Source organism: Podarcis bocagei (genome assembly GCF_964188305.1).
Source record: "Podarcis bocagei genome assembly, chromosome: 12".
Classification (NCBI taxonomy): Eukaryota; Metazoa; Chordata; class Lepidosauria; order Squamata; family Lacertidae; genus Podarcis; species Podarcis bocagei.
The window spans coordinates 53,029,759-53,044,189 of NC_138137.1; the positions used below are offsets into that span (position 1 = coordinate 53,029,759).

Consider the following 14,431-nt stretch of genomic DNA (forward strand, 5'->3'; position numbering starts at 1 on the left):
TACCACCCCCTTTCTTGTAATTTGAATCCATTGTTTCAGGTCCTACCTCTGGAGCAGCAGAAAACAAACTTGCTCCATTTTCCATGCGACAGCCCTTTAGACATTTGAAGGTGGCTACGATATCACCTTTCAGTCTTCTCTTCTCCAGGCTAAACATACCCACCTCCCTTCTCCACATGCCTAGGACTTATGTACCCTCCCTCTGCTTCCCAACTACGCAACATGCCGCTCCACCACGATGCTACAGTCTTAATGTATCAATAGGACACACAAAATCCACCATGCGCAGGCCCGGGATGATTCCCAGATATCAATCTACTGTTCAGGCCCACGTACATTAGGTTTTCACACTATGCTCTACACAAAAGTGGACAGGACCACTGGGGCAAAAAAGATCATTTTGTGGGAGTGAGCAACAAGAGTACCATTGCATTTTGGCCAAAAGCAAGGCCCTGTGGCACCTTAAAGGCTAACAAATGTGTATTTAGCTCGTGGGCATCCCATAGGCCACTGTAAGGACAGGATATTGGACTAAATCAACCTCTAGACTAGTCTAGCAGGGTTCTCCTTAGGTTCTAGGTCAGTCTAAGGGTAGAGTCTAAAGGAACATGAAGCAACGGCCACACTAAAGCTAAGCAAGCCTGTGTTTTGCCAGCACCTTAAAAAGGTAAAGGTCCCCCTGCCCGTACGGGCCAGTCGTGACCGACTCTAGGGTTGCGCGCTCATCTTGCTCAAGAGGCCGGGAGCCGGCGCCGTCCGAATACACTTCCGGGTCACATGGCCAGCGTGACGAAGCTGCAGCTGGCGAGCCAGCACCAGTGCCGCACACGGAAACGCCGTTTACCTTCCCGCTATAAAGCGGTCCCTATTTATCTACTTGCACTTAGGGGTGCTTTCGAACTGCTAGGTGGGCAGGAGCTGGGACCGAACGATGGCAGCTCACCCCGCCGCGGGGATTCGAACCGCCGACCTTATGATCAGCAAGTCCTAGGCACTGAGGTTTTACCACTAGCGCCACCCGCGTCGCCAGCACCTTGTTGAGTGACTAACTGGGAACCCCATGTCGTATTTGGTTCCATGGCAAAAGGGAGACAGTATATAAATGTAAGCAATTATAATGGAATCTTGGACATGAAAGCATAAGCCTGCTGGCTTTAGCTATAGAGTACGGCTTCTTATATTTTTGGCATAAGCTGATGAGTGAGAATCTCAACTAAACATGGCGGCCAATTCGATATGCTGTACAAAACGTGAATGAGTGTGCCTCGATTCTTGGTAGAGACCATGCATGCCAACCGCACAAACTCAATTCAAAGTCCATTAATACAAAGGCAGCAACAGTATGACAAGGAAGAATTCTGTGAGAGTGTGAAATACGTAGGCAGGAGCAATCTGGTAAGCATCATCCACGTGGGGCTGCGTCCAACAGTGTCACTCAGCAGACAGTGCGGCTTCTGTTAGCATATAGGGAGGAAAACCTTCTCAACTATGTGGTGATAAGAGTTTATTGGTTTATTTGTTTCCGTCTTTACTTTTATTATCATTTCCCTTTGTAATTGCAGCCTGTATAGCGGTAACACAATATTTGAGATTAGTAACAGCAAATTTGATACAGGAGTGGTATTCTCATATTTGGTTGGTGGCCCTTATGTAAAAACTTGTCAATTGAGGGAAAGGAAGAGTCCATTGAGGGGAAAAATCTTATGTGAAATAGTTTTGTTTTATTTTTATTTATTTATTTACATTTTTTATTATTATTAAAGATTTTCTTGATTTACAGAAATATGTGTAATGTCCCTCGTATTTTTTCCATGTAACATTTTTACAAATCAGTTTCATTTGTTGAGACATTCGGAAGAAAGGGAATGGTTTTGTTTTATTAAATATTTTTCGGTCAAAGAGAGTGATTGGCTTCCTCCATCAACTCGTACTGCTTTATTATTACAGGCTGGCTGAGTTAATTATTTTCCCTTCTTGCTATGCTTGGCTAGTTAATTACATAAAAGACAGCTCCTTTTATTGCTTCACTGAGTGTTTATTTGTTCATGTGTTTACGTATTGTATATTTGCAGGAGATTTTCTGCTGTCTGCTTGTTTTGGTCTTACGTTTGCTGCAACCAAGTGTATAGGTGTATATGCTCCGGGTTTTTGTTGTCTGTATTTCTTTGATATGGCAAGCCTTAACAAACTGTTCCTAAAAAACAAAACAAAAAAGGTACTTTGTGGCGAGAAAAGAAGATGACGAAAACATACATGGGAGCACAGTAGCTACTGTCCATGATGATTAAGCAAAACCTCCTGGCTCAAAAGCAGTGTATCTCTTAAATACTGGGACTTCCGGAGGTTATTGCTTTCATATCCTGGTTGTGGACTTCTCAGATGCACCCGGCCGGCCACCGTGAGGAACAGAAGGCTGGTGCAAATTGACATTCTTGTGTCCATTTACAGCAGAGATTTGCTGTAAGGACATTGAAAGAAGGGAAATGACTACATGGAGAATGCTGAAATGCATATGCACAGATCATCCAGTTAGAGATGCAGAACACAGAACGCACACATCTGGTATTTAAGCTGCTACATCAAGAGGCAATGCTTACTCGTTGAGTAACTAAAGGAAACAAGCCTTGATCAGAAGAAGAAGAAGAAGAAGAGTTTGGATTTGATATCCCGCCTTTCACTCCCCTTCAGGAGTCTCAAAGCGGCTAACAATCTCCTTTCCCTTCCTCCCCCACAACAAACACTCTGTGAGGTGAGTGGGGCTGAGAGACTTCAAAGAAGTGTGACTGGCCCAAGGTCACCCAGCAGCTGCATGTGGAGGAGCGGAGACGCGAACCCGGTTACCCAGATTACGTGACTACCGCTCTTAACCACTACACCACACTGGCTCTCAAATAAGATTAAGCAACAAAAAGCCACAAATCTCATGACAGTAGCTGAAGATTGTTAAAATAAAAAAAATTCCTTCCAGTAGCACCTTAAAGACCAACTAAATTAGTTCTTGGTATGAGCTTTCGTGTGCATGCACACTTCTTCAGATACACAAGTGTGCATGCACACGAAAGCTCATACCAAGAACTAACTTAGTTGGTCTTTAAGGTGCTACTGGAAGGAAATTTTTTTATTTTGACTATGGCAGACCAACACGGCTACCTATCTACTACTGAAGATTGTTAGTCACTGAATTTAAAAAAAAAATAATGTTAATGCTTTATGTCCTTTTTATTGGCACGAATAGCTGTCTTGATTTCAAGAAAGCAAACAAAAGAATGCCAGATCATAAAATCCTTGCAATTTTCTTGGGGCTAAAGCATGGAAAGTCTCTGCTGCTCCAGCAACTGGAATCCTTTGTTGCTCGACTGCAAGGCACTCCATAGGCAAAGCATCAATAATGCTGAGGTGGTGCACTAGCTATAAAGGTCCCCCCCAGCTCCACTCACAGGCAAAACAGTTCCACCTCAGGCTGAAGCTGCTCTGTCTATTCTGGCTTGCACCAGAGCAGCTCAGGCACTTTGCTCCCCTCCCTTGCAATGCTTCATTCAGCCCTGATTCTGGAAACCTTAAAGCAAAGCAGCCCTAACTTCACCACAAAGGAGAAATATGAACCCAACTAAAATGCAGTGTTACATATCCAGAGCTGTGCTCACAAGTTTCAAGTGCCAAAGCAAAATAATAATTCTACCTGTGATGTAAACTTAAATTCTGCAAATTTATTATAATGTATTCTACACTTTCAATTATTTTGTGCATTTCTGCCTAGCTATTTCTTTGCAAAGGTCAAGGAAATATGCAGAATTTTAACAAGTTCTTGCTGCTATTATTTTTTAAGGAAGTTAAAAATTCAGGTCTTCGATCTGCACAAACAATAACTTTCTAAAGTCGTCAAAGCTGGTATCACTCCGTGCTGCTACTCAAGTGCAACAGCCAGGCCATTCAGTAAAGGGTTAAGCAGTTCTGAAGGAACCTGACCTAAGAAAGGCAAAATTATTTTCTCCCCACATCAGACACTGTCCTTGCTCATTTTGTTACCACGAAAGTAGTACGTATGGGAGGGATCAAGATTTGAATCCTGCCTCAACTGCAAAGATTCATTGGGTGACCTTAGGCCAATGAACCTAATCTACCCCACAGGGCTACGGTAAAGGTAAAATGGGCTGTAGGCAGTGTTCAAAATTACCCGGGCGTATTTTGCACCTGACTATCATCCACTTGCAACTTGACATCTCCGCCATCTGGCGGTGCGTGCCTGGCAATCATTGGATCTTGACTGTTTTCACACACTAATATCACATCCTGCAGAATTCTATCAGCTATACTGTATCTGTACATGTGGAATGAATTTTAGGGATCAAAATGCTTTTTCTGTGCGGCCTGAGCAGGAGCAGTGAACAACGTTATAGTTAATTGTTGTAGCTTGTCTCCACTTACCCCACTGCCCTGCTCATATTCTCCAATGTATTGTGAAGAATATTCTTATGTTATGAATGGTCTGTGTCACCATTAAGAAAAGCAGGTCAGAATAGGCAAATATATATGCAGACTGTCCCTGGATCAAGTGACTTTTCTTTTGAAGTTCTCAAAGTTGTCCTCTGAACTAGCCAGATGTTAAACTGATCATCAATCACAGTCAGCGCACCATTTGAAAAGTAAGACTTGTCCAAGAGCTGCCTTGTCCAAAATGGCAACTAGACATTCCGTTCTGGCAACTGCAACCTTGCTTTAAGGAGCCATTTGGAGCCTAACTTATATATTTGAGTTTCTAACACTGGTTGAACGAAATTGTGTATGTTTCCACCTGGTCAACAGTAAAAATCATCATCATCATCATAATCTTTTGAGTCCAATATTACATTCTGCACTCACTGACTCGTGTGTGTGTGTGTGTGTGTGTGTGTTGCACACTGCCCAAATGCATTCACTAAACCATGGCTGGCAAATTAAGGCATGGGGGCTGGATCCGGCCCAATCGTCTTCTAAATCTGGCCGGCGGACGGTCCGGGAATCAGTGTGTTTTTACATGACACCGGCCTTGAAAGACCTACATTGGCTCCCAGTACGTTTCCGAGCACAATTCAAAGTGTTGGTGTTGACCTTTAAAGCCCTAAACAGCCTTGGTCCAGTATATCTGAAGGAGCATCTCCACCCCCATCGTTCTGCCCGGACACTGAGGTCCAGTGCCGAGGGCCTTCTGGCGGTTCCCTCACTGCGAGAAGTGAAGCTACAGGGAACCAGGCAGAGGGCCTTCTCGGTAGTGGCGCCCGCCCTGTGGAACACCCTCCCGTCAGATGTCAAAGAGATAAACAACTACCTGACATTCAGAAGACATCTGAAGACAGCCCTGTTCAGGGAAGTTTTTAATGTGTGACATCTTAGTGTATTTTTTCTCTTTGTGGAAGCCGCCCAGAGTGGCTGGGGAAACCCAGCCAGATGGGTGGGGTACAAATAATAAATTAGTAATAGTAGTAGTAGTAGTAGTAGTAGTAGTAGTAGTAGTAGAATGTGCCCTTTTATTTAAAATGCATTTCTGGGTTAACTGTGGGGCATAGGAATTCATTCCCCCCCCCCAAAAAAAAATATATAGTCCGGCCCCCCACAAGGTCTGAGGGACAGTGGACCGGCCCCCTGCTGAAAAGGTTTGCTGACCCCCTGCACTAAACCATACAGGGAAAGGAATAGACGCAACCCAGGCTATAATCTTTGCCTCCACCAACAGCTGCTGTCTTCACATGCAGAGGATCTCCGGTCTAAGTCCACAGAGACGCTGCAGCTGTTAGTCACTCCAGGCTAATCCCAGATCATGACACAGATATAATGCATACCTTGTAAATGGAATGAATCAGACCCGTGCTGAGTAATAGATTTTTTCCTCTTTTGGGCCCTAGATAAAGCAAGGACATTTCACAAGGGGATTTCCTCTCTCTCTCTCTTTATAGCATTCAGCAAACAGCGGTGGCAGGATGGCACAATGCCCACTAGAGTAACTCAAGAGATTTTCGTGGGTGGTTTTCAGGCAAAGAATCAGCATGAGGAAGTGTTTTTTTAACCCAAAAAAAGGAGGGGAGGGGAGAAACCACAAAGTAGTTTCCTAGTAATAGTGTTTTGTATCAGTGTGATTCGGAGCAGCAACATTAGCAGTTTGCCAACTTAAAGATAGCCGTTTCTCCATTCGCATACTGGTGCAAGGTTTAAGGCCTTGCACCAAGAACTCCAATATGAGACACCCCCCCCCCCAAAGAAACTATTGGCGGTTAGATATACTGTACAAGCTACAGGACATGGATGGGAAGGGGGCGGGAAGTGGTGAGTGGGTAGAGTGAAAGTGGTTTCCCCCCCCCAAAAAAAAACAACTGAGCATAACAAAAAGACAGTGGAGGGGGAAATAAACACAACACCCAGGAATGCGGGTTTCCTAGAAAATTCTGAACGGCAAAACTGGTAATTTCTAGAACTGTGGTTCTCAAGCCATTGAGCTTCAGAACAAAAGATTTCTTGTGCCACACTGAGTTTTTTATTGATAAGAAATACATTGGAAAACAAAAAATCTGAGTTTCTAACACTGTCTCCTACCACACCCTTTGAGAACCACTTACCTTAGAGTGTTATCCAATTCAGCCAGGTTATTTTACTTGTCAAAGCAAAACCATTTGGAACTGCCAAGCTTGCGTAATATTTCCAATTAGCATCCACTCATTGTTACTAACAAATTTACAAAATGGAAAAAGACCTGGGAATTTTTCTGCCCTATCTCACCCGCAAGATCCATGACCTCTCACCTTTCCTCCTATGAATTACATGAGTTCTTTGCAGAGCTTTTAGTCACAGCCTGCAACGGTTGAGTATTTCAGTGCTTTCAGGAATTTGAGGGTCAAGAGGGGAGGGGGGAGAAGGTAAGAAGGACGAAAATAAGAACAAGCCCATTCTTCTCGACCAATTGTCAACATGTGTTTTAACACGCAGTCCAAAATCCTGAAGCAATCTTTGAAGACCAGCAGCCAGTTGCAAGGGAGATAGTCTACAGGAAAAATAAATTAATATGATTCTTCCCCTACTAATTATTTCATTACCCTTCATCACATAAAAAAGAGCAAACACACACCAAAATAATCGGTCCCGATTCAGACTCCTTATCCCTACTATGTAACAAACATGACAAATGTTTAAATGGAGAAACGTTTCTACATCTCTGCGATTCCAACCCAGGCACTTTGCTATAGCTGAAGGACGCCATCGCTTGATTCTGTATGGGGACAGAGCTTGTCCATGGGGGGCAGGGAAAATATGCCTGAAAATTTACCTAGCTACATATTTGTCTGACCCATTTACGAGGACCTAAGAGTAGCCTTGTCCAAAGATTTAAATCTATCAGCTGAAAGACCTACGGGGCACTTGATTAACTTTTCTTAGGGGGGACATTTCTGAAAAGGCGATTTGCTTAGCCTTTAGAGCAGCATTTTTAAGGAGGGAAGTTTGTGGGGACGACAAGTCAAATTCTTCAGTGGAACAATTTTCTATTTGACAGAATGCCCAGTTTTAATCACAGTTTTAACTGGGTAATAGTACATTTTGCTTTGTTTCATGCATCTTGTTTTGTAATGGCTTCAGCTTCACAAATAAAATTAAAGGAAACTAAAGCAGTTGATTCCTTATTGTATGCCATTCCCAGGCACCACCTGGATATCGGGAGAATGTGGTCCATGCATTTTAAAATAAATGAATGGTCTTCAAAGCCCAGTGGTGTTTAAGATAGAGACAGCCAGAGGGAGCAGCTTTTCCTAAGATTGTGTAACAGTAAGCCGGAGATTTGGGATCCATATCTACCTCTGTAACTGGTCCCATCACCTCCTGGCAAATAGAAGGGGAAGAAATGGAGGCAGTGAGAGGTTTTACTTTCTTGGGCTCCATGATCACTGCAGATGGTGACAGCAGCCACGAAATTAAAAGACGCCTGCTTCTTGGGAGAAAAGCAATGACAAACCTAGACAGCATCTTAAAAAGTAGAGACATCACCTTGCCAACAAAGGTCCGTATAGTTAAAGCCATGGTTTTCCCACTAGTGATGTATGGAAGTGAAAGCTGGACCATCAAGAAGGCTGATCGCCAAAGAATTGATGCTTTTGAATTATGGTGCTGGAGGAGACTCTTGAGAGTCCCATGGACTGCAAGAAGATCAAACCTCTCCATTCTTAAGGAAATCAGCCCTGAGTGCTCACTGGAAGGACAGATCCTGAAGCTGAGGCTCCAGTACTTTGGCCACCTCATGAGAAGAGAAGAGTCCCTGGAAAAGACCCTGATGTTGGGAAAGATGGAGGGCACAAGGAGAAGGGGATGACAGAGGACAAGATGGTTGGACAGTGTTCTCAAAGCTACCAGCATGAGTTTGACCAAACTGCAAGAGGCAGTGGAAGACAGGAGTGCCTGGCGTGCTCTGGTCCATGGGGTCATGAAGAGTCAGACACGACTAAATGACTAAACAACAGCAACAACAACAACAAAGGAAATAGGACCCAACTTAGCAGCAACCACTTACGACCAAACTGCACATTACATGGGACATGCAAGCTACCACCAGCCGAGGCATCTTCAGTAGTACTTAGCTGAAGCAGCCAAGCCATCCAATCCCGATCAGGGTTTCCCTGCCTCCCGCTCCACTTCATTTGACCCCCCTTGCAGGCAGCGGAGAAGCAGAGCATTGGCATCACACTGTACGCCTTTCCTAACCAATGATGGCATCATAAAGCTCAGCATCTTTGCATCAGACACTGGCTCCAGGGGACTTGGTCCCTTTTCATACTGTGAAGCTGTCTGTGCAAGCCTGCAACATTCATGCCAGAGACCAACTATGCTTAAACAGAAGCAGATCTCTTTAGCAGGTTTGTGCTCCTACTTCCCTATTACAGTATGGACAGCATTTGATCAAAAGCAATTTCCAGAAGAGCAGTATCTTGTCATGTCTGGCTCCAAGTTTTCTCAACCTAACTCATAGACATGGTGCAGCTGTCCAACGCGGATCTGGGAATGAAGGCGTTTCAAAGCTGCTGGAAAAAGAACATTTAAGTGCTCTTTTCCCCTTCTTCTAAAATTTGAACCTATGGGTTCTTTTTCCTCTTCCTCCCCCCACCCCACCCCGCCTCTTAAATGAGTCATGTTACTTGTGATTGCTGCAGAAGCCAGACAAAGGGCACCAGCCCTATTCACCTGCTGCTGCCTCCACTAAAAATAAACAGCATGGATTGGACAGCAGGCACACACATGCAAACTCCAGACCATCACCTGAGGAACAGGACAGACAGATAGCAGAGCAACGGTCTCAGTGGTGGAGTTTGACCTTTAAGTGACTCATTTGCTTATGAGAGTCTGCTAGGGCTGACACCCCAACGCTCAGCCACGATGCGCATGGGAGCTTTTTCTGAATGATGAAAACGGGACAGTTAACTTGTCAAACTACTAGCCCAACTGAATGTGACACAATTCCTTATCTCTAAGGTACTGATCACATAAACATGGCAGCCAGGAGAGAGTTTGCAGTCACTCACTATTTTGCAGGGGAAAGAGACAAAGGGGGTGCCATGGGACAGCCTACTGAGGAACCAACCAACAATATTGGTTCAGAATTCAGAAGTCTTCAAAGGAGAGGCCGTGTCACCAGTATTTTCCAAGAGGCAATTCTTCCACAGCTCTGATGCATAACAGCAGCTACCATAGTCCAACAAACCAATAGGTGGGCTTGGAATGCCCCATCTGTCCTCAAGATACCTCCAAGAAATGTAAAGGCCTCCAACACTACCATGGATGAAGACTCTCGCAACGAGGGTGGTTCCATCCCTGGCCTTTCCTGGAAAGCCATCTTCTAGGACAAGGATAGTCAACAGAATATTCCCCAGATGTTGAAAGATTCCAACTCCCATCAACCTCAGCCAGCAATGGCCAGGAATTATAAGAGTTGCAGTCCAACAATATCTGGAGAGCACTATGTTGGCTACCAATGCTCACGAGCCTAATGCGCTTGCTACACACTGCTCTCGTGGGCCTTTCATTGTCTTCACTTCCCACATTCTACTGGATTTTTGCATGCACCCTCTTGCAGCACCATTCATCACCATCACCCTGTCTATTCCCTTCTGGCCCTGTAATCAGCTACCATCCCCATACTTCACCCTGCTGCATCTTTCCCAGAGATCTCACCAAAGTGCCTGTTGATTCTCTTGGACCTCTCAGTGGCTTTTGATACCATCAATCACAGTATCTGTCTGGTTACTTGTTGCCTGGTTTGGGGCCCAGAGGCCCTACATGGCAATGATGGTGCTCTCACCTGGATGGTTGACTCAAGGAATTATTACTCTGGGGGATTATTGCCCTGACCTATCTCAGTTATGCCATGGGGTTCAACAGGGCTCCATTTTATCCCCCGGGCTATCTAACACCTACATGAAACCACTGGGAGAGGTCACCGAGGGGTGGGGGCTGGTGTGTCACCAATATGCGGGTGACACCCAGCTCTTTATCTCCTTTTCATCTAATCCAGGTAACTCAGTGGGTGTTCTGAACCACAGCTTTGGCATGGAAATGGAATGAATGACAGCCAGTGAATGGAGCCTCAATCCCGGCAAGGCAGAGGAGCTGTTAGCGCAGCCTTTGCCAAGTTGATCTCAAGAAGCGGAACTAGTGGGTGGTTCATCTGCTCATTTAATGGTTCGCATTCTGCTCCATCCATCCAAAGAGGGGGTTTGACAACTGGGGGTGCTATTCGATTCAGCACAGTCACTTTCATCAGCTTTGGCAGACAGGCCAACTGCAACTTTAGTTGGGCAGAGATAGCCTTACAACGGTTAATGAGGTTCTGGTAACCTCCTAGTGGGGTTATTACAGCAGCACAGTGATATGCATGGGGCTGCCTTTGAAAATGGGTCTGGAAACTTCAACAGGCCTAGAGTGTGGGGCACCAGGGTTATCGTAACTGGGGCTGGCAGCTATGATCACATCACACCAGGCTCGGTGACCTGCACTGGTTTCCAGTCAGGGATATGGGACGGAAAAATCTCAGGGGGGAAATTCCTTCTTATATGTTCGTTTGTAACAAAGAAGAGATGCCAACTGCAAATAAAAAAATTAGGCAAGCAGGGCAGTTTCAGAAAAGTTCAGCTTTTTAAAACAATGCGAGTGGAACGAAAACGCTGAATCAGATCACTCCTGTGGGAGTGATCTGCATTTTCCAATGCAAACTGAAAACATTGATAAAAATTCACAGGAGAAATTTACAATTCACAGCTTTCTGGAAAACCCACACCCCTGATTTCCAAGTCCAATCCAAAGCACCCTTAAAGCCCTCAACAGCTTGTGACTAGCTTGGATCACTTCCAGTCAGGTATCCCTCTCTGGCCCTTAAGAATAGATCTTCAGCAGAGGTGCTTCTCCAGGTTTCCATCCTAATGAGTCAAGGTGAGAGGTCACCACGAGGAGGGCCTTTTGCAGTGTTGGCACCCCAGTTGCATATTATTTTTCTTAGAGAGGCTCATCCGATACTTCTGTTATGGTCTTTCCAGTGCCAACTAAACATCTCTTTTTTGTTTTTTTAAAAAAATCCCATAACTTTTAATTATATAGTTTTGAGGAGGGGACATTTCAGATCATTGGGACTAATCCATGCTGGGCTTCAGGATGCTTTTATAAATTTTTTTAGATTGCTTTGTGCCCAATCACTTTTTTAGACTGACTTTGCTGATTATGATAAAACCAGAGAACTTGGTTGATGAGCAGTACAGAGGTGTCACAAATACATAGCAAACTTCTTTGGACTTGGGACTGGGGCTTCCTTTAGCTTTCGGCACCAACTCTATGGACCCACCATCCATTCCAAGGTCACAAACACTGATTTCCTCCCAATGAACTCACACCCCAAGGCGGGGAAGAAGAGTCACCACACAAGAGTAGGTGTCAGGATGAAGGGCGACAAACACTGTTTCAGCAATACGTTATAAATTTGCAAGGCTGCACCAACACTAAAATGCTTACTTTGCAAGCCCACAATGACTTCCACAATGCAACAGACCCCCAAATCTCCGAGCAGCTAACACCTCCTCAAGAGTTTTGACCTCTTCCCGAGCTTTACAGATGCACCTCTGAGCGCTGAAATGCGAGAGTGTCTGTTACAGCAAACTAAAGAGGCAAAGAGGAAATATAAGAATTGAAAATTCTATTGTGCACCCTGTATCTCCACAGCTCTAGCAAGAGAAAGTTTGACGGAGAGCAAGGATCCAGTTACAAAAACCTTAAATGATAGCAGAGCCACACCCCCAGAGCTTTCAAACCACAGGTATTCAAACCACCTCATCCGTGGAGCATCATTAACAGGGAGAGTAGCTGCAGGCCTGCAGATACCTACAACCCAGCACAAAGTCGCAACACACCATTCCCCTGGGAGAAGACAGAGATCCCACGAAAGCCTACAGCGCTAACGCCAACAGATATCATCTGTAGAGCTTTGTACAGGAATACACACATGCAGGAGTAGGCGTACTGAACTGGTAGCATGTAACTATAGCTGTGTGCCTACAAAATAAGATCCAGGTATTTTAATTGTGTACAAAATGGGGTGCATACAATGGTATTATGCATGAGAACACTCGACTCAAGTGCTCCTTCACCTCCAAATCAGGCACAGATTTATTACGTTTATATCCCACCTTTCCACCAAAGAGCCCAAGGAGTCATATGTAGTTCTGCTCTCCCCCTTTTATATTCACAACAACCCCGTGAGGTGGGTTAGGCTAAGAGATGGTGACTGGCCCAGGGTTAGCCAGTGAGCTTCAAGGCTGAGTAGGAATTTAAGCCCTGATCTCTCAGGTCCACCGTAATCACTTCAGCACACTCCAAATTCCACAAAATCTCATACATCTACCACAGCCAAGCAGCTCAGGGCACACATGTTCACGCGTGCACAAACACCTTAGCCCCAACTTCGCATGAGAAAGCGTGACTCTCCCACCTAGCTAAGAAGCAGCAAGCTCTACAATATTTTGAAAAGCAAGAATGCCAATACAAGAGATTTCCCCAAACGCAGCTGACATACACCATGAGCTCCCGGGAGACACACATGGTCCTCCAGATGAATGAAAAAAAGGCATCCTGAAAACTATTATTTCCGGAACTGGGTCACCCGCCAGCACCAAAGCACACGTGCGGCAGGCGCAACACATGCAAGGCCCCCACCTCCAAAGCACCACCACCCACCCAGCTCCAAGAAGGAGGCTTGCCTGTCACCACTAAGAGCTGCCGGACACACATCCTCACATATATACACAACCTGCACACGCCCGTAAGCACACAATGCCCACTCTGTCCTTTTCGCTGCATGAACATGACACATGCAATTCCCTACATTAATTTGGTTCTTTCCGGGCTGCAATCCAGAGCACTATTCACAACCCCTTTGACCTCAGCAAGACTTGCAGCCAGAAAAGGACATTTAAGATAGGGGTCATGGTATGCCATACATATATTTAAACACACACACACGTGTGTGTGTGTGTGTGTGTGTGTACATATACAGACAGACAGATAGACAGACACATCACAGATATAATTTCCACTCCGCAAGCACGACATATAAGGTGCCCACAATGCTTGGCTCAGAAGTGTTTCCTCCCCAGGGGCAGAGGACTCCGTTTCACAAGGGAGGCCACCCTGTCGACACAAAACAGCCACTGTAAACCCATCTGGGCCCTTTGGTCCAAGATTTCAGGGAAAAGAGCGGAGCAGAGAAAGTGTCAGATGCCCTGACACAGACCTGGAGAGGCCAGCCCTTCGCAGACCTACGCACTCCCAAGTGCACACGCGAAAATGCCAGGCAGAGGCACACCCCCTTGTGCTCCTCTCCTCCAGCTGAAAGGCAGGATTATATGCTGCACACTGGAGTCCCAACACACACACAGAGAGAGGGAGGAGAGCAACTCCTAGGCTCACGCACACACGGTGCAAAAGTGCAGCCCCCCCTAGAAAATGCAAGATCCACCCTCCTCTTCCTTGCATTTTGGACACGCCAGGCCTAGCTGGAGAGATCTGGGGAGGGAACAGCACCCCCCCCCGGCCTCCTCGCCCTTCCCACCCCCCAAGTGCCCGGCCCCACTCACCAATCACCTCCTGCAGCTCGTAATCATCCTTGTTGATGGACCAGGGCAGCGAGCTGGAGTCTTCAGCAGCCATGGCACCAGCAGCTGCCTTCCCCCAGCACAGGCAAAAAGGAAAAAAAGGGAAGGCTGGCAGGCCTGGCCCCCAAAAGGCAGGGAAGTGGGGAGAGAAGGGGGGAGGGAGAAGAAGGAGACCGGAGCCTGCCTTGAGTTTTCCCACGCACAGCAGCCTGCCTCCTGCTCCCGCTTCCCTCCTCCTAACAGGGGCCAAACTTAGCCTGCTCTTCCCACCTGCCCATGCCCAGAAGCGC

At 45.8% G+C, this 14,431-nt stretch overlaps 1 protein-coding gene across 1 annotated transcript in view; it reads right to left on the reverse strand.

Annotated features, from left to right (window-relative positions):
- The window catches only part of OXSR1 (oxidative stress responsive kinase 1), an 85,212-nt gene extending 70,781 nt beyond the window's left edge, over positions 1 to 14,431 (reverse strand). Inside the window, exon 1 of the mRNA XM_081163635.1 lies at positions 14,124 to 14,431. Coding sequence (XP_081019761.1) covers positions 14,124 to 14,196 — 73 coding nt within the window. The 5' untranslated portion in view covers positions 14,197 to 14,431. The remainder of the gene's footprint in view (positions 1 to 14,123) is intronic.